This window comes from Simochromis diagramma, unplaced genomic scaffold (assembly GCF_900408965.1).
Source record: "Simochromis diagramma unplaced genomic scaffold, fSimDia1.1 OVJJ01000131.1, whole genome shotgun sequence".
In the NCBI taxonomy this organism is placed as follows: domain Eukaryota; kingdom Metazoa; phylum Chordata; class Actinopteri; order Cichliformes; family Cichlidae; genus Simochromis; species Simochromis diagramma.
Genome location: NW_024387200.1, coordinates 3,797,095 through 3,824,293, shown reverse-complemented (window position 1 = coordinate 3,824,293; position 27,199 = coordinate 3,797,095). Strand labels below are relative to the sequence as shown.

General features: G+C 38.7%; 2 protein-coding genes across 5 annotated transcripts; one reads left to right on the top strand and one right to left on the bottom strand.

The window, feature by feature from the left end:
* Nucleotides 1-20: 20 nt before the first annotated feature.
* On the top strand, nt 21-12,915 carry zgc:152968 (uncharacterized protein LOC564848 homolog). 3 transcript variants are annotated; one of them, XM_040050464.1, is made up of 16 exons: nt 21-297; nt 655-2,057; nt 2,150-2,245; nt 2,640-2,889; nt 3,347-3,702; nt 3,791-3,934; nt 4,040-4,154; nt 4,780-4,851; nt 4,936-5,076; nt 5,205-5,318; nt 5,594-5,667; nt 5,755-5,859; nt 6,091-6,206; nt 6,461-6,599; nt 12,230-12,350; nt 12,554-12,915. In XM_040050464.1, exons 1-16 carry the CDS (start codon nt 144-146, stop codon nt 12,640-12,642), a joined length of 3,489 nt encoding a protein of 1,162 aa, XP_039906398.1. In that variant the 5' UTR covers nt 21-143; the 3' UTR covers nt 12,643-12,915. The 3 variants fall into 3 exon arrangements, with proteins under 3 accessions (XP_039906398.1, XP_039906397.1, XP_039906396.1); XM_040050463.1 differs by having other exon boundaries at nt 2,637-2,889; nt 4,939-5,076; XM_040050462.1 differs by having other exon boundaries at nt 2,637-2,889.
* Nucleotides 10,898-27,199, bottom strand: LOC120745521 (UDP-glucuronosyltransferase 2A1-like). 2 transcript variants are annotated; one of them, XM_040050475.1, is made up of 7 exons: nt 25,885-27,198; nt 17,851-18,504; nt 17,542-17,690; nt 17,266-17,397; nt 14,886-14,973; nt 14,304-14,523; nt 10,898-13,437 (listed from the first exon to the last, which is right to left on the bottom strand). In XM_040050475.1, exons 1-7 carry the CDS (start codon nt 26,600-26,602, stop codon nt 13,152-13,154), a joined length of 2,247 nt encoding a protein of 748 aa, XP_039906409.1. In that variant the 5' UTR covers nt 26,603-27,198; the 3' UTR covers nt 10,898-13,151. The 2 variants fall into 2 exon arrangements, with proteins under 2 accessions (XP_039906409.1, XP_039906408.1); XM_040050474.1 differs by lacking the exon at nt 17,851-18,504 and having other exon boundaries at nt 25,885-27,199.

Sequence of the window (27,199 nt, the reverse complement as noted above, 5' to 3'; positions counted from 1 at the left end):
TGGTTTTTCGACAGTCGTCACGCGACCTGACCACAACGTATATAAACAAGGCTGACGTCACCTGATGTCGGAGGCTTCAACTGCTAACGTCCGTTTGTTAATTATAAAAAAAATCTGAGGAAAAAAAGTGCGGAAAGTAGCTAATGTTTCCTTCTTCGGGCTTTTTTGCTGATATAAACTGCCCCTTCTCACAACATGGGCGTTGTGAGCGGCCTCACTGTTTATACAAACATCCTACAAAGCAGGCGCGGGACTGGTTTGCTGTCTCATTTGAATCATCCAAAGTGGACTTCACAGGTCAGTGCTTCAACTATGCCAACTGACTTCGAACAGCTTGTGCATTAGCTTGCCGTTTTACCTGTTAAAAAGGTTTAATTGTTTAAGAAAAACCCCATAAACCCTGGGAATTATAAGAAGCTTTTAAATCGATTAAAAGGGTTTTAACGTTACAGGTGTAAGGACAAGTGTTTTCTTAAAAAAAAACAAAAAAACTTCTACCATCTACCTTGTGTTCTTTAAAAGTTCTATTTTGTCACTAAAGGGGCACGATAGGATCTTCACACATCAAATAGCACAAAAACTAAATGGCAAATTATCAAGCTGTCACTTACATTTAAGTAAATACTTATCCTGTTTCATATTCACGTTGAACAGAAGAACAGAGGCCTTATACGGGCTGTGGAGATGACTGCCTTCATGAGCTGGAGCGGATCAACAAGGAGATTGAATCTGTAAGGCATGAGGTGGAGCAAGAGCGGATGCGACTGTCACGTTACCAGACTGTACAAGCAGACCGCATAAACAACAGGCCTGCTTCCAAGCGTGAGTTTGGGAGTAAAACTGTAGACAGAAAAGCTTATGGGCCATCGTCTCGCACAGATTTTACTAAAGCACACCAGCGAGGAAAGAAGTATGTGGTTGACAACTCAAAACCGAGGACTGATTTGGAGTATGACCCACTGTCCAACTTTTCTGCAGACTTGCTCTCTTTCAGCTCATTGACAAAGGACCAGAAGTTGAAAAGTAGACAAGTAAAAGACAAAAGTCCGAAAAACACTGCCCCATGTAATGATAAAGAACCATTTGCGTATCAGGCTCCGATTTCCCGATCACCATCTCCGGAGCCACTTGATGTTTCTTCTGAAGGTGAAGACCTAATTATTGATGTTCCTCCTTCTCCTGACAAAACGGGTCAGAGAACTGCTAAGTCTGTAGCAGGTAAATCCTCTCAGGTGACAGCAGTGGAGGTAACGGAGGAAAAAAAAGAGCCTAATTTACCTGATTCTCCATCACGACACTATAAAATACCTCTGTCTTCATCAGATTCAAATAAAACTCATCATTATGTTGAAAACAGTCAAGATTTACTAACTATACTTGCTGACAAAGAGTCTGAAGATCTAAAAAATGGTGGCAATGTAGTGGACTTAACAGAAAGTCCAGAAGACCTTGTAAATGAATGTCAAAAAATTACTAAATCAGTATTGGAGAAGATCCCCGAACAACAAGATCACAACCTGAACAATCCTCAGTGTGACCTGCTCAGTATCTTTGAGAAAATTAATCAGCAGGAGACACCCAGGAATTTACTTTTTTGTAAATCTCCAGCCTCTAACTCATCACGCAGGCAAGTGCCTCAGGACAGAGTTCAAAGTCACAGCTGTTCTGAAAAAAGTACACCCTCAGCAGTGATAGGAAACCAGAAAAAGTCTAGCAAAATGTCAGGACAGACACAGGGAATAGCTGCTGACGGTCCTAACCTGCCTCTAGAGCAAGCAGAACAAGGGTCGGAGAACAGCGAGTTTGAGGGTCGGCATGTTTTGTCAACTTCTGTCAGCTCACAACTCGGAGCCGAACCGTGTTCTGAGCAGAATTTGGTGACAGTAAATACTGAAGAGATCATATTAATCAACTCCAGCTCTGATGATGAGGAGGAGGAAGGGCTCAACCATTCAGGAATGGAGCTCTCAGACAGCGACCCAATGGAGGAATGCTACAGGATCTTCATGGAGGCAAACAATGAGGAAAAAGGAACTGAAGAGACTCCTGGTGCACATGTAAGTAGCCTGTAGAGACTGCAAATTTATTATGAAGAAATTCTTTTGAGAATATAAAGATATTTTTTTTTCTCTCCCCTTGTATTTCTTAGTTAGGGGCTGTGGATGCAGAGAAGATGGAGGTAAATGTCACACCCAAGGGATTACCAGGAAGGAAAAGAGTGGCTCATGAAGCCAAACAAACAGAGGTAGGTACAGTCCAGTCTCATAGCAAAATGTGTGTTTTTAAAGACAGGAGATGTCCTTTTTTTAAAATCCAAAACACTGTTTTTATTGCCTAAACAGTATTTTAATACCCAAGCCTAACCTAGTAGTTTTTAATAATGATAACAAATTTTAATTGAATAACGTATTAAAAATAATTTGACAGAAATGTGGGGGAAAAAAATCACCATGCTTGGCAGATGAAAGGTCACACTCAGGAACATTAAAAAGTAGGGTTGGCCATTTATGTCCATAATGACTCACTAGAAGTCGTGGCCTTTTTTTAAGATCTGTTGTGACATGATGTAAGTTGACTAATCTTTACCCAGGATTGCATAATCAAAGCATGTGTTTTGAATGACCTCCTCTGTGCAGCAGCCAGTAGCTAAGAGCAGGCCTCAGCCGCAGGTTTTGGTTCCACTCTGTGAGCCAGTAACTTCAGGATTTGGCTCTAGACCCTCTGTCAGTTCCAAAACCCAGCAGGTTCAGCAGAGAGCCTCCACTCCGACTGCTTCAGTTAAAGGTGGGCAGGCTTTTGTTTCCTCCACCTCTCAGAAGAAACCAGAGACCCAGTTTACACCTTCTGTTTTAACTCAAAACCCTGCAACCCTCCAGCCTGTGCGCAATGGTAAGTATCTGTTGGCAGTAGTAGTGATGATTGTTTAGTTCTTAGACACATTAAGAATAAAAAATGCAAGAGCATGATAATGTGTAAATGAGATTAGATTAGATTCAGATTACTGTCATTGAGATAGTATAACTCAAAAGATGAAATGCAGTTTGGCATCTAATCTGAAGTGCAAACAATGTAGGTACATATGTATATACAATAATGTATACAAAAACCATTCCAATAAACAAATGAAAGCACTTCATTGAAATTGTATTTTTGTGTTTGATATAGAAAGTTTTATCACTAAAGCATACTTGTATTGCTCTGTGTAGCTCTATCATCCTTTCTCAAACTTCTGTGCAAGTTGTGTATTATGTTTTTTTAAATTATTGGCACAGTACAAGTAAACAATGTCTAGTATGAGTATGCTCTTACTAGCTTTTCCTCAGTACACATTTTTTCTGTTCCATAGCTTTTGTGAACTATATACCTTTGGGACCAGCTGTTATTGAAGTGGGCAACAACTTGCATTTGATCCTTCCAGACGGTGCCTTCCCTGTGCCCATTTCTTCCAATTCCAATCCAGTTACTCCAGTTTTAACTCCAATAAATCAGGTTCACACAAGGGCCCTTGCTATCAAACAAACATACCATCCACATGCAGTTACTCCTATGCATCCTATGCAGCGATGCCGCCTGGCAGCACCGGTGCTCATTCCTGCTGTTGCACGCAAACCTTTACTAAACTCTACTTTTACATCTGCATCTTTACGTTCAACTTCAACTATTTCTACTGTTCCTCAAAATTCTGGTCAAGCTTCTGCAAAGGTAAGAACTTCAACTAAACCGGGATCGTCAGTACAAGTTAGAAATGCTTAACCCACTTAATAAATATTATGTGGTTCTGTCCCCACAGCCGTTGCCTGCTAAACGAAAACTGAAGCAGCAGTGTGAAGCTGCCAAAGACAAAGTGCCCCATGATGTCAGACAGCGGTATGTCAACATGTTTACGGAGGAGTTCCTCAAAACAACACCCAATGTTAATGATGCCTTTGAAAAGGTGAGCATATGTCACAATCCTCCTCAGTAACAAACTCTAGTGTGGAAAGAGAGAGACATATGTATGTATTTATTTATTTTTTTTCTCTGATCTTTCTGTTGATAGGCTCTTGCTGAAGAGAAGACGGTGTACAATCGGAGTGTGAACAAGCTCAAGTATATGAGTGTTGCAGTGAATGCACTCAAGAGGCTGAAGAGTCAAAGCACTGTTGCTGCTAAAGGTGAGCACTTCATGGAAAAAGCTGTAGGAAATTACCTGTTTGTAAAATATCTCCAGAATCTCTGTAGATGTTGGGCATACAACTCATTCACTGTACAATTATTGTACTTTTTGTTCACCGAATTACATAAAATAGTCAAAATGTTCAACTCATTGATAATTCATTCAGTGTTACAGACTTTTTGGGATAATTTATTAAAATTCTTAACCAGGGCTTTAAATAAGGAAATTCCCTGTTGCTTTCTAACTGTACTTGTTTAGAGCAGATGGACCGACATCTCCCCATTCACAGTACTAGCAAGAAAATTATACTACACTCCTGAAATCTAAAAATACTTGAAACATTTGATAGGTGGCCTCGGAATAAGGACATGTACTACGGGGGGACTGGATACAGTACCTCAAGCAGGGTCTTTCAGAAATCAATTACCTGCCTGATTAGAGTGTTAAAAGGGATGAATGGGCTACTAGATAAACCACATTATAATTGGTATGAATATCTCGTAATTGTAATTTTGTGCTTATTGTTTTTGATATATCTTGAGTTTTTTTGACTTAAAAAAAGATAACAATAAACAGATGTTTTGATCTGGTATATAACGGACATTTAAATATTTGTTTTGCAGATGAAAACAAAGTCTACAGTCAAAAACGGAAAGGGAACATACCTCTTAACCCAACAAAGTTTAAAGGAAATTGTGAGCATTAGTTTCCTTTGTACAAATGTAGACTTTATAATTATTAAATATTTTGACAGTTTATGAGTGTTTTTATTATTCCAGCAGATGACATGGCATTGTATGAGAGTCTGAAGGATTATATTTTGACTGATGAAAAGCTAATTGAGAGTAACTATCCCGTTCAACACCCAGAGAAACGTGGTTCTGCAGTTCTTTTTACTGAAAAGAAAGTTAATCCAGATGGTAAGTGGAAATATCCAACCATGCTCCCTGGTATTCCTATATTATTTCACTAGAGGGCGTGCTTAACTAAAGTATTTGGACTCCGGGTTGGTTCTCTCTGTTAAGTGTTGTATTTTATTTGTTAAAAGCACTGAAGAGGATCTGTTGTCGCTGTGGTGCTACATACTCTGTGAGCCAAAGTGGCAAACACATTCGCAAGGAGGAATGCAACTACCATTATGGGAAAGGAGTTGAGAATAGAGGTTAGAAACCATTACCAGGTTATTGTTGACTACTTTATAAAATATTTTGACTGGTGTCTTTTCACCATCTAAATGTTAAATCTATGTGCTATATAAACATGCTTGAAGGTGCGCACCGTCCTAGTAGACCAACTTTTTAGGAGCACCATACTGATACTAGTTCAAAGCTCTCCTTTTGTAAGCAGCAGCCTCAAAGCAACCTGAAGACTTGAGGGCTGTGCAGTAACAGTTTTTAAGCATTGGTACATTTTTAAAACTTTAATAAAATTTTCCAGTGCCCGGTGGAGTGGAAACTCGCTACAGCTGCTGTCAGGGAGTCATGGGAGCCCCTGGATGTCAAGTGTTTAAGGTAAAAAGGGGAAGGAAAAGTCCTGAGTTAAAGGAATTCTTGTCAAATATTTCATATGTACCAGTACCACTTTGTTTTGTCAACCAGTTACATGTCCATGATGCCCTCAGCCTGGATGGGTTTGTGTCTACCAGCTCCCGGGGTCCCTCAGACAGGAGCTGTCCTGGTGTCTATTCCTTGGATTGTGAAATGGTGATGTTGGATTTGGGGATTTACATGTGGCTTTATTAAAATGTGCAGTTAAATAGATAGTTTTATAAGCTACACTAACAGAATAAACGGCCTCACCTCACTATATACTCTACCTTTAACTCTTGTGCCCATGGGCTTTATGTCAGAATTTGTTGGTGTGGAAAAAGATTTCTGAAGTTTGATTTTTGTTTTTAATCAGTTTGCAATGAAAACATGTGTTTGCTTTTGTAGTGCTACACCGTTCATGGTTTGGAGTTATCCAGAGTGACAGTGGTCAACTCGAGTCTGGAAGTTGTATACGACACCTTTGTTAAACCTGAAAATGAGGTCATTGACTATAACACCAGGTAATGTGATAATATATCTCTGTGCACTACATAAACTATACGAACTCGCTCTGTTATTACAGAAGTGTGGCAGCAGTCTGAAAATTGTTCTGTATAATGGAAATTTAGTCAATGCCAAGTTCAAGGTTTAGCCATTATTTCAAAGATGGGGAAAGATGTTTTGCTTTATGACACACATGATGAGGATGATGGAATGAAGCTAACAAGACCAGTGCAGCTGTGCTTAGAGCCCGTGTGACACCTTACTTGTCCAGATTTTCAGGTGTTAGTGAGGAAGATGTGAAGGGTCACCATGCTTCTCTAAGAGATGTCCAGGAGACCTTGTTGAGCTTCATAAATGCTGACACCATTCTGGTTGGACACTGCCTGGAAACGGACCTCTGTTTACTCAAGGTGACTTCTTGACTTCCCTTTTCACACATATTCTTGTTTATTTTTATTTTTTTTAAGTGCACAGCGTATTCCACATTTTACAGCTGCAGTCCTTATAGTTATAGTTTATTTATTTATTTATATATATATATAGCACATTTAATTACAACAGGAATGTTGACTAAAGTCCTGTACAAGAATACAAAATACCTAGTAAAATACTTGATAATATTGATACCAAACATCAAATATAAATGAACAAATAACTCACATTTGTATTTACTGGCTTTTAATACAGCATGAGTTTTAAGATAAGATTTAAAAAGATTGACAGTAGGAGCCTGTCTGATGTGTAGGGGTAAATTATTCCACAGCTTAGGCGCTATGACTGCAAATGCTCAATCGCCTCTATGAACCAGCCTCGACCTTGGTATGGCTAAAACAAAAGATCACTTGATCCTAAGAGATCTAAAGGGCGCATAAGGCTGCAAGAGGTCAGACAAATACCCGGGAGCCTGTCCATTCAGGGTTTTGTAAGTCAACAATAAAATTTTAAAATCAATTCTGAAGTGGACAGGGAACCAATGAAGAGAGGCAAGTACCGGGGGGAAATATGTTCACGTCTTTTAGTGCGTGTCAGAAGACGAGCTGCAGCATTCTGGACCAACTGCAGTCTTGCCAGGCAGGTCTGGCTAACTCCAGCTTATAAGGAGTTACAATAGTCCACCCGGGATGTAATAAAAGCATGAATCGCCAGTTCAAAGCTTTTAAAACATAAAAGTGATCTCACCTTAGATAAAAGCCTCAGTTTGAAGAAAGACTGGTGTACAACTGAGCTAATCTGTTTTTCAAAGGTGAAATTGCTGTCAAATATAAGACCAAATTTTTGGCATGCGATTTGATAAAAGGGATTGCCACTTGGTCCAAAAATGATCACTTCGGTTTTGTTCTCATTGAAGTTAAGAAAGTTAGAGGCCATCCAGGATTTAACTTCACCGAGACACTGATGTAATGGTTCTAGTGAGTTCATTGAGGGTTCATCTGGATAGCTTTTTGTTTTAAACCAGAACCATGGAAGAAGTTTGTAGCAACTGTTATTGAGAGAATCTCAATTAGACTCCCCTTTGTGCAGCACATGGGGACTGCAAGGACTCCCTTTGTCTCTTTAGATTAATCAATGAAAGATTTTTAGAACACTTATTGAATGAACAACTCTGTAACTACATAAGGCATTTCTTACCACCCAGGCGGTTTTATAAAAATAAAAAAAGTGATGGGGTATTTTCAACACCCTGCTGGACAGGCAGCGTGGACACAGTTTGTGAATTGAGTAATTCGAGGTTGAGGCAACGTAGGAGTTTGAAATTGATACCCTAGGTGTAGCTATTAAAAATCTGAATGTTTGAATCCCAGTGACCTTAACATCAGATTTTCTGAAAATCTTGTAAATGTTATAAATCAAGAAAGAAGTCACCTAGGGTTTTCAAATACATGCATAGGTGAATTTGTTAATAATATTTTAAGACTTTGAAACCCCGTGGCCTCAACATTAAGGTCAGAGGTCAGCTATTATGAAAAGACCTAGGATTTTCAAGTTTTTAGAAAAATGTTACCTTTACAACCTTCCGAGCTATTCGATTGGATAAGATGCTATACACTACTGGGTGTTCTTAAAAAAAGCAAAAAAAACCTATTGGTTTTACAACACTAATTTCAGGGTTGTGGTTTTTGTTTTTTGTTTTTTTTTTTTGGGGGGGGGGGTTAATTGACAATTATGCAGTTTAATGTCTCATTGCCGTCTGAAATGAAAGCATAGTAGAAACAAACAATTGGAGTCAAAAAAGAAATCAAGGAATAAATTATTAGACCCAAATGTATTCTAAATTTTTGACTCATCAAAGTAGCCACTTTTGGGAGATATAACAGCTGAACACACCCATTGCATTCTTTCTAGAGATGGACCGATCCGATATTGCGTATCGGTACCTAAATTACTGGATCGGATATCGGAGAGAAATAAAAAATGTAATCCGATCCATTAAATATCACAAAAGCACCTCGGAAAACTTGCGACATGGCGTAACTCGTCGGAGCAGTATGCGTCACGTGATAGAGCGGCTGTGGCGTGTGAGACCTGTCGGTGGTCTGGTTGAGCATTTGGAGCCTCGCTACCAAACCGGCATTTCACCTCCGAGAAAGTTATCCCAGAGAGAAGTAAAGCAAGTGTGTAAGTTCATCTCTGGATGTTTGTAAAGCATTCCCACGTTAAGCTTAACAACCGAAATATGGAGCGACTGCCTCTCTTCAATCATGAAACTGATCAATAATCAGCTGATCGGCTTTTCTGTCGCGGGTTCGTCTCTCTTGTAAGTTTATCGCCCACTTTGTACCAGAAAGAGGAAACCAGCACCAGGATCCTTTTCTACTGTGCAGGGGCAGGTCTAGCAAAGTTTAGCCGGGGGGCCAGGTAGGGCATTAACAGGGAAAGGGGGGCACAAAGAAATACTTTTCTTTCTTATTCTCATTTAAAATGTCTCGCTTTAATAAATAATTATCTGAATCTTACAACCAAAGTTTTAATCTGATGTAAAATGTATAGAAGTCCATTACTGTATATAGTAACTAATAAGTCTAATATACCCTAGTAAGCTATAGTACTTTTTCCTTCAGAAATGTACCATCTGTGCAGTCTGCAATTCTGTTGAAGTAAGATGTTGAAGCTATTTAATTATTGTGGAAAAATAATCGATTTCTGAGCTTTTTTTTTTTTTTAATTTTAATTTTTTTATGCGGGAGTTAAATTAAAGTTGATTATGTCGATTAAGCATCACGAGACGGAGGGTGCTTAATATTTCTGAGTACTCTTTAAAATACCAGAATAGGGAGGTGGTTGCAGGTTTAAGTGTATTAGATTGATCAGTTTTGCTGAACTATGAAATATTTGGGGTGCAGTGTATGTTTTGCATACAGGTTTAACAGAATAGCTTTAGTTAAAACTTGAGTATGAACTTATACAAAATGCAGCAAGATATTAAAAAAATAGTTTTATTGATTAAGAAATACACTATATCAGATTCATATCGGTATCGGCAGATATTCAAATTTATGATATCGGTATCGGACATTTAAAAAAAAAAAAAAAAAAAAAAAGTGGTATCGTCCCATAAATGTGTGGCACTTGTAGGTTGCTTTGCTTTCACCCTTTTGTCCAGTTCATCCCAAACCAGCTTGATGGGGTTTAAGTCTGGAGGCTGTGCTGGCCACTCCATGTCTTCAACCTTACAACCTTGTTCGTTCTCCTGAGGTACTTCTAGCGTAGCTTGGAACTATGTTTTGGGTCATTATCTTGCTGTAGGATGAACCCCTGACCAACTAGGCGCATACCAGAGGGTACTGCATGGTGCTGCAGAATGCTGTGGTAGCTGTTTTGGTTCTGGGTGCAAAAAGTCCCAGACCTTCACACTTCCTCCATGTTTGACAGTTGATGCCACCACTGTGGAACGATCCTTGCACCTACTTAATGGTGTACAAAGATCCTGTGTGATGAAGCCAAGATTTCAAATCCATTTTCATCAATCCATTATACTTTCTTCCAGTCTTCAGTAGTCCAATGGCAGTGTTTCATGGTCCAGCCAAGCCTCTTTGTCTTATTCTGAAATCTCAGCAATGGCTTTCTTGCTGCAATTGGTCCTGTCAAACGTGCAGCTTGAAGTCTTCTCTTCACAGTTGCAACTGAGACTTAAATACTACGACCACTATTAAGCTGTGTTTGAAGCTGATGTCCTTTGAGCAGCCTATCAGCTGTTAACACTCAGAAACTTGTCCTCTGATTCAGTTGTGGCTTTGGGTCTGCTAGACCTCTTTCTGCCAGTTTTTCTCCAGTTTCTGAGTGCCTTTTGATGGTAAAGGAAACTGTACGCACTGACATTTTGACTTTCCTTGCAACTTCTCTGTAGGAAAGACCTACATTTTTAAGTGTTATGATGGTCTGTCCCTCTTCCATTGTTAATTGCCTTTTTCTCACCATTTTTGTAGAAACGCAGTACTTCCTGCAGCACAAAAGTGTTCAGCTGATGCTCACGAGGGTATGGTATCACAGTGTGTTCCAACACTGCTTTTATGCAGACAGGATAGTTGTAACAGTTGGAACACCTCTAGCTTTCAAGGCCTGATCAACCTCCACTGCTGTAGAACGGCTTTAAATTATTAACCCATTTTGTGTTCCCTGAAAAAGGCCTTTTTGTAGAATTCTGAAATGGACATTATTTTTCAGTTTTGGGAAACCTTTCTTCCTTTTTTTTTTTTTTTTTTTTTTTTTTAAAACCTTTGGCAGTTCAACACTTTTGTACCATTTCAACCTGTTCATTGGACTTGAACAACATAAATTGCAGTAAATAACAGAGAAATTTGGGTGTTCTAAACTTTTGACCGGTAATGTATTTCAAACACATAATTCACAGAGACCAACAGATATTGAAACTACATCATGGTCTGGTTGTCTTGTATACCCTAGATTTAATTTTTTGTATGACATTTGGACAAAGGGGTCCAAATGTCATAATACAGTAATCTCACTTCATTTCTCTCAGATGTCCTCCAAAAGTATTTTATTTTGACTATCTTAATTGCACTATAGTGGTCCCTCGTTTATCGCGGCAGTTACATTATAGGTGAAATCTGCGAAGTAGCCAACTTTAATTTTTACAATTATTATTATAGATGTTTTAAGGCTGTAAAACCCCTCACTACACACTTTATACACTTTTCTTAGACAGGCATGAACATTTTCACTTTTTCCTCTTGTTTAAACACTCTCAAACTTAAAACCTTTGTAGAAAAATAAGTCCAGTATTATAGAATGAAACCAACGGCCCCTGCAGGTGTCTTTGACAGTGCAAAACGTTTCATTGATATTATGTTTGTAAGTTTTCTCCCCAACAAACAAAGTACAGCACTTTAGTCACACTGCTATGAAATTGAATATTTATGTAAATTTGACAAGTTTTCACCAGCAGGTGGCAGCACATTACTGGAAAGTCTTAATGTAATGTAGCTACCAACCCCTCTCTTCAAGTAGAGGAAAAAGTCACCATTTGCCCTGACTTAAGCAAATCACATACAGGAATTGTTTTTGTATGAAAAGTTTCTCACAAAAAGCTACCTTAGCAAACATATATGAACTGGTAGAAACAGGAAGCAGTCTCATTAAAAAAAACAAAACAAAAAACGACAAACCCTGTAAAGCTGCTCTGAAAGCTGCTCCAGTGTTATTTTCTCCTGAACGGAGCATGGTGTTCTGGAGGATCTAGTGGTGATGACGGGGCCACCAACCTGTCCCTTTGACTAGAAGGCCAGTACTTCCTCTGACTCTCCATCATATTTCCTACATCTTTCAGGGCAGAGAGCATGCTACATTGAATCACTGCACCATTTTATGGCACAAAGTGGTATTACATGAAAGTACTGCTGGGCCCCATTTCAGCTTCAGCTTATATATCCTCTTTAAGTGTTTTGGGCAGTAAGATTCACTGGTTACTTCTCCGGATTTTGTTCATATTCTGTAGCTATAGTTCATGTTGAAAGTAAAACAGAGTAATTTATCAAGTTTGAACCAATAAGAAAAGCTTGAGATATCTTCCTGTTTACTGCAGCTGCTCCACGGGATGGTGGTGGATACATCTGTAGTCTTTCCTCACCGCCTGGGCCCCCCTCACAAACTGACCCTCAACAAGCTCACAGCTGAATACCTCAGAAGGATCATTCAAGAGAGTGGTGGGTTACCACTATGCAAATGGTTTATCTGTTACTATAATATCATTACATTCCAAATAAAGATGACTTATTAATATGACTTATAACATTAAATGCCACAGACTCATGCAGCAGATATCAGATTTATTGCTGAAGATACTGACTTCAGTTGCATAAGATTTTTTTTTTATTTTTTATTTTTTATTTTTTCTTTCCCCCCTTAGTTTGTGGCCATGACACTGCAGAAGATGCTACTGCCTGTATGGAGCTGATGCTGTGGAAAGTCAAAGAAGATGGAAAATTGAAAAAATGATGGAAATAAAATTATTCCTGTACACTTCATGTGGGGGGAGGGGGGACAAATACTAGCTGTGATTCAAATGTATTATTTTGTGTAAACCTCGTTCAGGACACGGAGGGCAGTTTGTTTTTTGTTAGTGTGATTTATGTTAATGAGTTCTGTATGTAAAATTTCAATTTGGAACCCATCTTCCATATTTGTATAAATGTTGACCACATGTAGTGCCAAGAGGACCCACAGTGGTGACTTTTCATGAGCAGTACTCAAGTAAAGGCATAGAATGAATTTTGTGTTTTCCTTTCTTAAAAAAGCAAAACTCAACAGCCAATCAGCATTCTGTTTTTAATGTGAGATTAACTTCATGTACACTTCTGCAAATCGGTACACCTGTCTTCAATTAAAGTAATCAGTGGTGATGCATAAAGAATAAGATGGTGGGAAACTCAACATACATGAAAGAAAGTCTCATGTAGGTAACAAATATTGCCCCGGCACAACACTCACAGCACCTTTTTCAGTTGTTATTCAGCCTTCCTTTTGGTCTTTCCTCTCCCGACACAGCACTTGTGCAGACAGAAACTGCAGGTCTTTATGAAGATGAATATGAGGAGTAGAGCTATAGTGAGGATGAAGCCCAGGACATCCAGGCTGTGATACTGGTACCAGGTGAGTTCATGGGCCTGGACCCTCAAGTGCTTGGCCCCTTTGTTTTTCAGTGTGAACTCGATCCAGAATACTGCCTCTTCCAAAGCACTCATGGGTCTGTCGTGGTGGATGCTGGCCAACCGCATAGCATTTTCTTTGTACCTGTGAATGTGTATATAAATGAGAAAAAAAAATTGTAAAAATGAATATCATTCATTATGGGGCGATCGTGGCTCAAGAGTTGGGCGTTCGCCTAGTAATTGGAAGGTTGCCAGTTCGAGCCCCGGCTTGGACATTCTCGGTTGTTGTGTCCTTGGGCAAGACACTTCACCCGTTGCCTACTGGTGGTGGTCAGAGGGCCCGGTGGCGCCAGTGTTCGGCAGCCTCGCCTCTGTCAGTGCGCCCCAGGGTGGCTGTGGCTACAATGTAGCTTGCCATCACCAGTGTGTGAATGGGTGCATGAATGGATGTGTAAAGCGCTTTGGGGTCCTTAGGGACTAGTAAAGCGCTATACAAATACAGGCTATTTACCATTTCTTTGCTTTTTCATTAATGAAAAAGCCATAAAACTCCAGACCATAAAAACTCCAGAAATTTGTATACAGAGGTCATTAAAGTTCTTCTCTCGCCCCACCCGGTCGCAGCAGATGGCTCCGCCCCTCCCTGGACCTGGTTCTGCCGGAGGTTTCTTCCTGTTAAAAGGGAGTTTTTCCTTCCCACTGTCGCCAAAGTGCTTGCTCATAGGGGGTCATATGATTGTTGTTGTTTTTTTCTCTGTATCTATTATTGTACGATCTATTGTACAATATAAAGCGCCTTGAGGCGACTGCTGTTGTGACTTGGCGCTATATAAATAAAATTGAATTGAAAGTTCAGCTCAGCAAGGCTTTCTTGTGTTAGCTGGCTCCAAGAAAAAGGGGTTCAAGGTAAATTCTTCACGTTTCATACTCTGACCCTGCTACATTTTTTCCCTTTTAAAGCCTGTTTCCAGTGCCTAATTTAAAGTGCAGATAGTTCAGAGAACTCACGATTTATCATCGATGACGGTGTTGACTGCATCTCTTAGATCCTCAGCTGTCACGTAGTTCAAATTGAGAATAACTGCAGCTCCTTTTTCCTTCATATGGATCATGTTGTCTGGCTGGTCAAGAAACATGGGTATGCCCACAATGGGAACGCCGTGGTAGATGGCTTCATAAATCCCATTTGTGCCTCCATGAGTGATGAAAGCTCTAGTTTTAGGGTGACCTAACACATGCCAAATAACCATGTGACATTGAAAGTTAGTTTTTCACATGTGAACAACAGGAGAATTTCAAGAACCTGGAACAAGTTTTTTGAGCCAAGATTGATTTGCACGTTCTAATACTTATGTGCATTCAACTAATCTTTTAGTGCAACCTCTTGGAGAAAAAGAATTAGCCAGGGTAGATTTGCACAGGGTGCAATATGTAATCAAGATCACATCTGCTAGAAAAGTATATAATATAATATAATTTCCTTTTGTTAATAAACAGAATGCTCACAGCTTGCATTTCATGTTGAATGTGCGTTTAATTTATGTCATTGCAGTTTTAAGAAAATCTGTGTTTAGTGCCAAGTTTACGTACCCAGGAGGTCGTTCTGAGGGATCCAGTCATATATTCTAGTGTTGGCACTCAAGGTTTCTGGTTTTTCTCCTATGTACCTCCACACCACCTATAAAAGTAACATTTCTTACTTTACATTTTTTCTTTTGTAGTATACTCACAGCCCAGTATATTTAAGTAATATATCACAATGTATTATAGAAAAACTAGAGAATGTGTAAATATCCCTGAATGCCTTTCCTTGCACCTTATTTTGGCACTCATTGCTGTCTTCTACTACCAACTTCCTGTTCGGGTGTAGAAGCTTTTATTTTGATGGGACGATTTCCTGTAAAACTGTTTTTGGCGCAGTTTTCAGCGGTAGTCGCGGGAGTTTTGAAATGTGATGGCTTAATGGAGCCTATGGAGATTTCTTTTGTCATTAGCAGCCCCCTTGATAGAGGCACAAGGTATGGTTATGATATAAATGAGGACACGTTTAGATGTTTTTGTGACAGTCGCTACATTTGTTAAATGTTACGTTGAAACGAACTTCATGTTATAAGGTTTACGATTGTAAGAGTGTGGATTATTTTTGCTTACACGCTGTTTCTATGTATACATCCCCAGCTCTTACGGTGAGATTGATGGTTTACTGCCATTAAACCTTCAAAACGTCATCAGTAAAGTGTCATCCTTCATTCAGCGGGGTTCGCTACAGAATGCATTTCCTGAAGAAAATGCAGTGTGAATGCTGATAGTTGAATGTTTTGAGCTGGATTGTGATGATTCCTGAATGTTAAGTTAAAAATGCTGAATGAGCTGAAGAAGAGAATTTTTCACCTGAAAATAAAAGTGCTAAACAGTTGAAAGCTGACACAGAAGAAGTTTCAAAATTGAAAGGTAGCTCAACATGTTTAAATACACATTAGAAAAAGCTGAGTAATGACAAAAGAAAATTTAGAGTCAGAAAACATCTGAATGAATATTGAAATCTGATATTCTTTAAATGACTTGGAAGTACATATGTGAAATGTCAAAAAAAATTGAATCAGAACAAATCTAGATGAGTGTTGACAGCTTATATTCCTTAAAAAGTAGAAGAGTGGAATTATGTATTTTAAATGTCTAAAATCAAGAATCACAAATGGGAAAAAATGTTTCTGCATCTGTGCACATATCTGTCTCTGTGTTCGTGTGTGTCTGTGTGCGTTTATGCACGTGTGTCAAAGTAATAACAGAGATATTAAATTAGGTTAGATGAGTTTAATTGTGGGTGAATCCACTACAGACAGGTAAATAGTTTCATGTCTGATCATCCAGTCAGAAAAGATGATTCTAAACTCGATCAACTGACTCCAACTGCCCAGATTTGAACCACCTGTCTGCTGTAAAGAAATCCTCCAATGAACAACAAGCTTGGATTTAACAGGCCAATCAGAATGCTCTATCCAGTTGGCCTGCACTAACTACTGGAATACTATTACTCTATAGCAAAACCAAGTCAAATCTCCCTGACCGCACCTGTTGAAAAACTGCTTCTAAATCCAAAACCGTAACTCCTATCAAAAAGACCCTTTGAACCATGAGGACATGTCTACACAACAGTGTGTTTTTATGTTCCTGGTGTCAAAAATGGGTTCACAGGAGCAATTTAAAAAGTGGGGTCATTCCTGCTGTTGATACAAATTTCTGACAGACTGATTAATTTCTTACTTTGGACAGAAAAGCCCACAAATAGTAACTGAAAGTCGCTGCAGTAAAGGCCTGACAGAGCATTAAAAAGGAGGTAACCCACTATCTTGTGATTTTCTTGACTTCAAGACTTCAGGCTGTCATTGCCAGCAAATGGTTTTCAAACAGGTATTAGAAATGAACATTTTATTTTCATTTTTATTCAATGTAATTTGTCCAATTACTTTTGAGCCCCTGAAATGAAGGGATTGTGTGTTTTCTTTTTTTTTTCTTTTTTTTAATGCTTTAGTTCCTCACATTTTCATGCAAGGTATTTGCATTAAAGCTGAAAGTCTGCACTACAATGGCATCCGAGTTATATCATTTAAAATTACAAAAGCCAAATTAGAAAAAAGATGTCTCTGTCCAAATATTAATAGACCTAACTGTATATTGAAGCGTGAGGTTAACTTGTCATTAGAAATCATCAGCTGTTGACAAAGTCAGATTTTTCACACTCTGTATTAGGAAAAACAAACATAAATATTGTGGAAATAACATGGAAACTGGGCACTTGCACGTTGAAATGTCCACACTCTGCAATGTCATTAAAAAATTGTAGTTTTGGTAGTTCTGGTTTTCAGAAGTAGAGCACTCTGAAACTGGTTATCTAAATCATGAAAAACTACTCCATGCTTTCAGGGTTTGAACAAACTGATTACAGTTGGCACAAAGATTATCCTCTGACCTTTTGTGGGATCTGAGCAAGGCCTGAGGCTATCATGTTTGCCTTCTCCTTGGTGATGTTGTTGATCAGGGATCCTAAAGTGAAGATCACAATGCCATCATCTCCAGAACTCTGCACAAATTCCTCCAGATCCTGTAACAAGTCAAATATTATCCCACCACCAGCCAACCAACTGTTTTCTCATTTTTGTTCAACAGTTTGACGGCTTCACTGCTCCTGGCAGGAATATTCTGTGATGTAATGATTAATCAGATGGTAATAGTTGAGTGTCCTTACCTCTGGTAAAGGTTTAGCAGGTCTGCAGTGGATCCCACCAACATATTTGAAGTTGGGGGGGAAAGGACGAGGGAATTCAAAATCCCAGTAGGTTCGGATTAACCAGATGTCTGCTTTACTCATCAACTCACAGGCACTGGTGGGAGTTCCTGTTGCAGTGCATAAGTAATGGACATCAATGTATCACCAATAGTTTATGCAAGGCATCATATTTTCTTAATTAGATCTGATGGGATATTAAAAAACTGTGCTTGTATTATTAGCAGATTTCAAATAGTTTAAGTCAGTGCTTCATGTCTATTTGCTCACCTTTGACATCAGAGTAATATCTGTCTAATACGTTCCAAAAAGTGTGATCAATCACAATGTCGTGGAGAGCGTAGAAGAGATAGTTCCACACTCTCTCTGAGAAGTCCATCTTATCTGTGAGTTTGCTCATGGCACCGGGAACAAAGGATGGTGGAGCAGGCATCTGACCACAATGCCTCTCCCAGTTATTAACTGGGGAGCTGCGAAAGGACAAGACGAGTGGGATCCCCAAAATATCTGCTACTAAGTCACTGCCAGCTTTGACGGGGTCCGCCAAGAGAAGATCGTAATTTCCCTCTTTCAACTTCTTCATGACGACTTCTGATTTCACCACACCATCCAAATACTGAAAAGAAATCTGAATGTGTGTGTTCACATATTTAACGGATCTGGTGAAGATCTCCCAGTAGTTCATATAATCCAACTCGTATAATACGAATTGGAGGAGCTCTTCCAAAAAATCTTCTATAGTCTCCAATGAGAAAGAGGCATTGAAGGGCTCATAGTGAAAGCGGGCAGGTTCATTGGTGTTCATGTACATTGATGAGCTCGGGACCAGTACAGTTACCTGGTGTCCCCTGTCAACCAGTGTCTCCAGAACAGGCTTCATGTTTATCCAGTGGCTACCATCAGTGTACCACACCAAAATATTTCCTCCATTTGCACTCCATGTCGCACAAAGTACCAGCAGGATGCAGGCAGAGAGACGCAGATTCATGGTGTCTGCATGTCAGCAGGAAAACTACCCGTGGTCTGATTCTTTGGTGAAAGTATATCAGGAAAGATAATTATTAACTGTGCTATCACAATAGGTTAAAAGGTAGTGATAGCAAAGTTCACTGTGCTGAAGGAACAAGACTGATTTCTAACCTGTACCAGTACCCTAGGGAGGCTGTGGATGACCCAGGTCTTCTGGGTATCTGTCTGTCTGCCTCAGGTTCCAGGGGGGCATTATTAATTAAGTATATTTTGTGACACATCTGATAGGTTTGTAGTTTGAACCTATTCACTGGAACGTTCAAGACAATTTAATTACACAGCAAAAGCAAGACACAAGTAGGCAAAGTTCTTCGTGTTACTCATGCATGAGGGAGAGAACCACGACAAGCGCCGTTCCTTCGCTTGACCCCAGTCGCTCTCGTCCGCTCCCCCATAACATTGTTCTTTTATTGAGCTCACATAGGTTCATTAACATATGACGTCTACATACACACAAAGAGTACCTTGCCTGTGCGTTGTGTAAGTGTGTGTGTGTGTGGGGGGGGGGGGGTGTCAGTGTGTGACCCCATAAATGACTTCCCTAAACCTGCTGGTCTGGAAGTTCATCTAAATAAAACGCACTTAGACTAAAACTGACATAGCTACGTTTATCCTACCATAAAACAATAAAACAAGGTACGACCTCTCCCATGCTCCCAGGATGTAGGTGTGAATGCCAGAACACTCTGGAGTGCACACAAAGTCTTTGCAGACTATTAAGGATCAACCCTCTACCAACATGACATTGATTATACAACTCTAAGCATACATGAGTAGATATTTCTAAGCATAAATGACAATAAACAATACAAATCTAACAACATCCACAACACAACAGGATTGTTGTGTGTAGCACTGCTGTATGGCACTTCAGCTCACCTCATTATATACCAGAGATGGCACATACCACTTTTTTATGTCTGATACCGATATCATAAATTTGGATATCTGCCGATACGATATGAATCCGATATAGTTTATTTTTTAATCAATAAAACTGTTTTTTTTAATATCTCGCTGCATTTTGTATAAGTTCATACTCAAGTTTTAAATAACAAAACACTAAAGCTATTCTGTTATACCTGTATGCAAAAAAATACACTGCACCCAAAACATTTCATAGTTCAGCAAAACTGATCAATCTAATAAACTTAAACCTACTCCATCCTCCCTATTGTTGTATTTTAAAGAGTACTTACCAGAAATATTAAACAACCTAACTAATAGGGTTGCCGACTCCCAGCAAAAAAAATAGGGAACTACTCTCCGCCTCGTGATGTTTAATCAACTTTAATTTAATGCACGCGTAAAAAAAATAAAAAGCACAGAAATCAATTATTTTTCTACAATAATTAAATAGATTCAACATCTTTCTTCAACAGAACAGAAAAAGTACTATAGCTTACCAGAGTATATATTAGACTTAATAGTTGCTATATACAGTAATGGACTTCTATACATTTTACATCAGATTAAAACTTTAGGTGTGAGATTCAGATAATTATTTATTAAAAGCTAGACATTTTAAATGAGAATACAAAGGTTTTTTTTGTACCCCCTTTTCCCTGTTAATGCCCTACCTGCCCTCGATATCCGATATCCCCAGTAATTTAGGTCAGTATCCAATGGATATGTAATATCGGATTGGTCCATCTCTATTATATACTGTACTTTTAACTTTTGTACACGTGCTTTATTTCAGAACTCATGGGCCTGGACCCTCAAGTGCTTGGCCCCTTTGTTTCTCAGTGTGAACTCGATCCAGAATACTGCCTCTTCCAAAGCACTCATGGGTCTGTCGTGGTGTACAAATTAGAATTTTTTTTAAAAATGACTATTATCCTGTATTAATAAAAAATAACTTTAAGAACTGCTCCATTTTTTCCCTTTAAAGCCTGTTTCCAGTGCCTAATTTAAAGTGCCGATAGTTCAGAGAACTCACGATTTGTCATTGATGACGGTGTTGACTGCATCTCTTAGATCCTCAGCTGTCACGTAGTTCAAATTGAGAATAACTGCAGCTCCTTTTTCCTTCATATGGATCATGTTGTCTGGCTGGTCAAGAAACATGGGTATGCCCACAATGGGAACGCCGTGGTAGATGGCTTTGTAAATCCCATTTGTGCCTCCGTGAGTGATGAAAGCTCTAGTTTTAGGGTGACCTAACACATGCCAAATAACCATGTAACATTGAAAGTTAGTTTTTCACATGTGGACAACAAGAGGATTTTAATTACCCAGAATAACTGCTTTGAGCTGAGATTGATTGGCAGATTTTATAACTTATATGCATTTAACTAATCTTTAGTGCAACCTCTTGGAGAAAAAGAACTAACCAGAGTAGATTTGCACAGGGTGCGATATGTAATCAAGATCAAATCTGTTAGAAAAGTATAATTGATCAATTTTCCTTTTGTTAATAAACAGAATGCTTTTAAATGTCTAAAATCAAGAATCTCAAATGAAAAAAATGAATCTTTGAAGAACATCTGCTGACTGTGTGTGTGTGTGTGTCAGAGTAAAAACAGAGATATTAGATGAGGTTAGATGAGTTTAAATGTGGGAGAATCCACTAGTCGCTGCAGTAAAGGCCTGGTAACGCATTAAAAAGAAGGTAACCCACTATCTTGTTATCTCCTTGAGTTCGAGACTTCAGGCTGTTATTGTCAGCAAAGGGTTTTCATTAGAAATGAATGTTTTATTTTAATTTTTATTCAGTGTAATTTGTCCAATTACTTTTGAGCCCCTGAAATGAAGGGATTGTGTGTGTTTTTTTTTAAATAATGCTTTAGTTCCTCACATTTTCATGCAATGTATTTGGTCAACCCACTGAAATAAAGCTGAAAGTCTGCACTACAATGGCATCTGAGTTATTTTATTTAAAATTCATTGGGGTAATGTACAAAACCAAAATTAGAAAAAGATGTCTCTGTCCAAATATTAATAGACCTAACTGTATATTGAAGCGTGAGGTTAACTTGTCATTAGAAATCATCAGCTGTTGACAAAGTCAGATTTTTCACACTCTGTATTAGGAAAACGAACATAAATATTGTGGAAATAACATGGAAATTGAACACTTGCACGTTGAAATGTCCACAGTCTGCAATGTCATTTAAAAAAACTAGTTTTTGCAGTTCTGGTAGTCAGAGGTAGAGCACTCTGAAACTGGTTATCTGAATCATGAAAAACTACTCCATGCTTTGCACAAGTTGATTACAGCTGAAACAAATTAGTGAGATGTCAAGGTCGTCACAATCCATGGATTTTTTACTCTTGAATTTACTCACCACTTCTACAATGTCACTCTCACAGACTCCACCAAGAAACATTGAGTTACATTTACAAGAAGTAGAATCTACTTTATCATAATTTCCTCCTGGTACAGAAATCTCTTTTGCCAAGTTGGGACCTACATTAACAAAGTAATCATTAAATTCATTAACTATGCTCTCAGTATTCTCAATCACTACATTACCTCTTGTTACAATACGTGTTGGAGAACATATATTATGTTGATTTTTTATTATCCTATTTAATACACTCCAGGTAGCCTTAATATTACTTTTCTGTTTTTGAAGCAGCTGTTCATAATATCTTTTCTTTTCATATCGCATAATAGATGTTAATTTATTTCGATATTTCTTATATTTGTCTTCATTTTCCTTTGTTCTATGTGTCAAAAAAATCCTGTATAACCTATTTTTCTTTTTACGGGCTCTTTCCAGACCTTGTGTAAACCATGGTTTTTTCTTTTTATAATTTTTAGAAAACTTTTTAATTGGACAATGGCTGTCATAGATTGACAAAAATATATCCAAAAACGCATTGTATGCACCATTAGTGTCTTCCACATAAACTTTTTGCCAGTCATAATTTTCTACGTCTGTTTTAAAAGCCGCAATTTGTTCTGGTGTTTTTATTCTACCACTGTAATCCATTTGCTTTTCCTCTTGAAAATGAAGTTGATTGTTCATTTCAAACACTGAAAAGACAGGCAAGTGATCACTTACATCTGTGACTAACAGTCCACTATGTATCTTGCCGTTTATCTTATTGACAAAAATATTGTCGATCAAAGTGGCACTATCCATCATTATTCTGCTCGGCTTTAGAATCAACGGATGGAATCCAAAACTAAACATTGTATCAATAAATTCTGAAGTCTTATTATGGTCGTTTGCCTTCAATAGATCAATGTTAAAATCACCACAAAAAAAAGTCACATTCTCCTTGTGTTTTTCCAATATTACAGAAATTTCTTTAGTAAACTGATCTATACAGGATGCAGGTGTACGATAAATGCAGCTAACTAATATGTTTTTCGATCTTTCAACCTGAATTTCAATGGTTAAACATTCCATCAAGTTATCAATCACAGCAGTCATATTGTTAACAACTTTACATTTAAGATGTGAAAAAACAAACATAGCAACACCTCCTCCTCTTCTATTCTTCCTATTTTGCCAAAACATTTCATAGCCCTCTAGTCCATCTTGCAATTCTTTGTCGTCATTCAACCATGTTTCTGAAATTGCTACCACTGCAAACTTATTTTGGAATTGATCAAGATACGCTTTGATTTTAGAAAAATTACTGTAAAGACTCCGACTGTTAAAGTGGATTAATGAAAAACCTTTTATCTTGGGATCCAACTCTTCCCCATTATAATATTCACATGTCATATCAACATTCTGATAGAGGTGGATATCTGGATCAATACTATTGTCCAACTCATAAAATTTATAATCATGAGATCCAAAATATTCCATTTTTTGCCTTTTTTTTGTTCACACATTCACACGCATAGTTATTTTTCTCACACTTATCAGATATTGTTCATATCACAGTCAGCAACACAATTCTTTTCTACATTGAGCTCTATTTCTTTTGTTTAAATCTCTCAAGATCTGCAATGTCTCTGACAACAATTACTTTATCTTGTTCTGGTGTCCCATTAAGTCTTATGAATACCTTACAGTTCCTGGTCCAGGTATCTTGGATGTGCCTTTCCTTCTTCAATAGTCTTGCCTGTCGTGCAATTTCAGCATTTCTCTTGGTGAGATGCTCATTCACATATACGCCGGTTCCCTTTAACTTCTTTCCCATCTTTAACAGTTCAACTTTATATTTCCTGTTCACAAATCGTAGTATGATAGTTGGCATCTTGGTATGTTTTTGTGGAATAGTATGACATGCAGCTATGTTTTTGCTATCCAAAAGAATGTCTTTGTCTTTGAAAAACTGAATAACTTGCTGCTCAAGCAAATCCTTTTCAGCTCTTGGTGCATCTTCCCCCTCCTTGTCACCTGCTGTACTCCGTGCATAGGTGTAGTGATTTGTCTTCAGTCCAGAAATAATCACATCTTCCATTCTTGTATACTGCTCCAAATCTTCAACTCTTTTTTTCCAGCTCTTCAATCTTCTTGTCTTTTTCCTTAATCACAATCTTCAGTTGTCTTACTTCTTCAATTAAGTCCAGTAGTCCTGCTTGCTGTTTCACCACCTTACTCAATTCCTCTGACATGAAGTTAAGAGACTTCTTAACTTCTTCAATATCTTCTGTTAGCATCTTAGTTGTCATGTTTCTTGATCACCAGTTTAAATTCTTAGAAGACAAAATGAATTCCAGGCTCCAGGTAATCCAATAAGCCAGGTGTTACTTGTAGAGCACATGTGATGAAAAAAAGGGACCCTAAACTTCAAAGTTTGAGGAAATACTCACACAAAATGAAGCAGAACTTCATTGTGAAGATACAAGTCTTAACCAATCTTTTGGATGTTAAGTTCTTTTCGTGATGTTTGTTGGATTGCTAAGAGTAACAAACACAGTTTTCCCCTTTCACACCTGGGTTTATTGCCACCACCTCCTGCTGATCTGTCCTGATCACTCTGGCGCTATTTAAGGGTAGGGCTCTGAGCACCTCATCGCTGAAACGTTGAACCCGCATAGTTCATGCTCTCTGCTCTGTTTTAAAGTTGTCTGTCTTTAACTAACCGTTGTTTCTTTAAATAGATTTCCCGGACCTGTTGGTGGACCCTTCCTGAGATTCCTGTGTGTGGCAGCGTGAGTGGAATTTGAAAGTGAGTGGTCGAAGAGGAGCGAGTGTGAGTGGAGTTTGAGCGGCAGTGCGTGATGGATGTAAAATTGGAGATGGCTGATTCTCACAAAGAACATGCAGCCTAAAATGTAGTTTTGGTAGTTCTGGTAGTCAGAAGTAGAGCACTCTGAAACATTGTTGAAAGATTTTGAGTTTTGTGTTATGTTTATTTGTAGCTTCATTTAAAGGAAGAAGAGCTTGTGAGTTGGACAGTTGAAGGAAGGGAGTGAGGCACTGTGTGCAGAAAATATGTGCTGTGTCAGCTAAACAGTTACCTCCGGTTTCAACAGATAAGTTAACGGTCTCTCCTTTTAAGGAGATGTTATTTGAGTTCTACACATGCCACACCTATTTCTGTGAAAGCTTGTTTGAGTATAAATAAAGGCTGTACTGAGAGCCCCGCGCGGTTCCTCTGTGTCACATCTGTTGTGCACACGTTGGTGCAGGACAGATCGGACCGTGATGGGGCATCGTCCATGTACATGTAAAATCTTTGAGTCTGTGTTTCTTTGCCTTCTAATAGTTTTCTCCTCACAAACATGAAAAACGACTCCATGCTTTGCAGAAAATTAATTACAGCTGAAACAAAGATTATCCTTCTGACCTTTTGTGGGATCTGAGCGAGGCCTGAGGCTATCATGTTTGCCTTCTCCTTGGTGATGTTGTTGATCAGGGATCCTAAAGTGAAGATCACAATGCCATCATCTCCAGAACTCTGCACAAATTCCTACAGATTCTGCAACAAGTCAAATATTATCCCACCACCAGCCAACCAGCTGTTTTCTCATTGCAACATTTTGATGGCTTCACTGCTCCTGGCAGGAATATTCTGTGATGTAATGATTAATCAAATGGTAATAGTTGAGTGTCCTTACCCCTGGTAGAGGTTTAGCAGGTCTGCAGTGGATCCCACCAACATATTTGAAGTTGGGGGGGAAAGGACGAGGGAATTCAAAATCCCAGTAGGGTCAGATTAACCAGATGTCTGCTTTACTCACCAACTCACAGGCACTGGTGGGAGTTCCTGTTGCAATGCACAAGTAATGGACATCAATGTATCACCAATAGTTTATGCAAGGCATCATATTTTCTTAGATCTGATGGGATATTAAAACACTGCGTTTGCATTATTAGCAGATTTCAAATAGTTTTTTAAATCAGCCTATTTGCTCACCTTTGACATCAGAGTAATATCTGTCTAATACGTTCCAAAAAGTGTGATCAATCACGATGTCTTGAAGAGCGTAGAAGAGAAAGTTCCACACTCTCTCTGAGAAGTCCATCTTATCTGTGAGTTTGCTCATAGCACCGGGAACAAAGGATGGTGGAGCAGGCATCTGACCACAATGTTTCTCCCAGTTAGTAGCTAAGGAGAAGCGCAAGGAGAAGACGAGTGGGATCCCCAAAATATCTGCTACTAAGTCACTGCCAGCTTTGACGGGGTCCGCCAAGAGAAGATCGTAATTTCTCTCTTTCAACTTCTTCATGACGACTTCTGATTTCACCACACCGTCCAAATACCGGATATTGTACTGAAGGCTTGTCTTTGCAATGTTAATGTATTTGATGTAGATCTTCCAGTAATTCATATAATCAATCTCGTATATAGAGAATTGGAGGAAGTCTTCTAGAAGCTTCTTATAAGCCTCCAATGAGAAAGAGACATTGAAGGGCTCATAGTGAAAGCGGGTGGATTCATTGATGTTCATGTATACTGACGAGCTCGGAATCAGTACAGTCACCTGGTGTCCTCTATCAACCAGCGTCTCCAGAACAGGCTTCATGTTTATCCAGTGGCTGGCATCGGCGTACCACACCAAAATATTTCCCCCGTTTGCACTCCATATCACACAAAGTACCAACAGGATGCAGGCAGAGAGATGCAGCTCCATGGTGTCTGAATGTCAGCAGGATCATCAGCTGTGGTCTGATCCTTTGGTGAAAGTATTTTATGAAAGATAATTCTGAACTCAGTTAAGATGAACATTTACTCAATTCTGTCTGTGATTGCACAGACAGAAGTTAAAAAAGTTAATAGGTAGCGATGGTAAAGTTGACTATACTGAAGGAATGACTGATTTCTAACCTGTACCAGTACCCTAGGGTGGCTGCAGATGACCCATGTATTATTAATTAAGTATATATTAAGTATATTTCATGACACACGCACAACACAACAGGATTGTTGGTGCGTTTATCCTCTTTCAGATCCTTATTTTGATTGCAAGAGCTTCTAGAAATAATGGTTGAATGACTCACTACACTAGTTTTTGGTACAAAGTTATGAAACAGGATGTACTGCCGGTGTTGTAGATTAACTGGCATCGGTCAAACAGATGTGTGGTAGACTTGAAAAACCAGCAAATAAACACTAAATAACACTAATAACTAAATCTATTACACTTGTGAGGTTACTATGGGCTCAAATTGTGGTCACAAATATTTTGTACTTGTTAATCAAATGCGTAGCTGTGAACTGAGTTTTGTAA

Bases quoted from the DNA above. Each gene is read 5' to 3' on its own strand.
- zgc:152968 (XM_040050462.1), top strand. From the start codon at position 144: ATGTTTCCTTCTTCGGGCTTTTTTGCTGATATAAACTGCCCCTTCTCA. The intron at 2,246-2,636 runs GTAGGTACAGTC...TCCTCTGTGCAG, and splicing joins ATGAAGCCAAACAAACAGAG to CAGCCAGTAGCTAAGAGCAG. The intron at 3,935-4,039 runs GTGAGCATATGT...TTCTGTTGATAG, and splicing joins TTAATGATGCCTTTGAAAAG to GCTCTTGCTGAAGAGAAGAC.
- LOC120745521 (XM_040050475.1), bottom strand. From the start codon at position 26,602: ATGGAGCTGCATCTCTCTGCCTGCATCCTGTTGGTACTTTGTGTGATA. The intron at 18,505-25,884 runs GTGAGCAAATAG...GTGCAAATGGAG, and splicing joins ATATTACTCTGATGTCAAAG to GAAATATTTTGGTGTGGTAC. The intron at 17,398-17,541 runs GTAAGGACACTC...GACTTGTTACAG, and splicing joins CTGCTAAACCTTTACCAGAG to GATCTGGAGGAATTTGTGCA.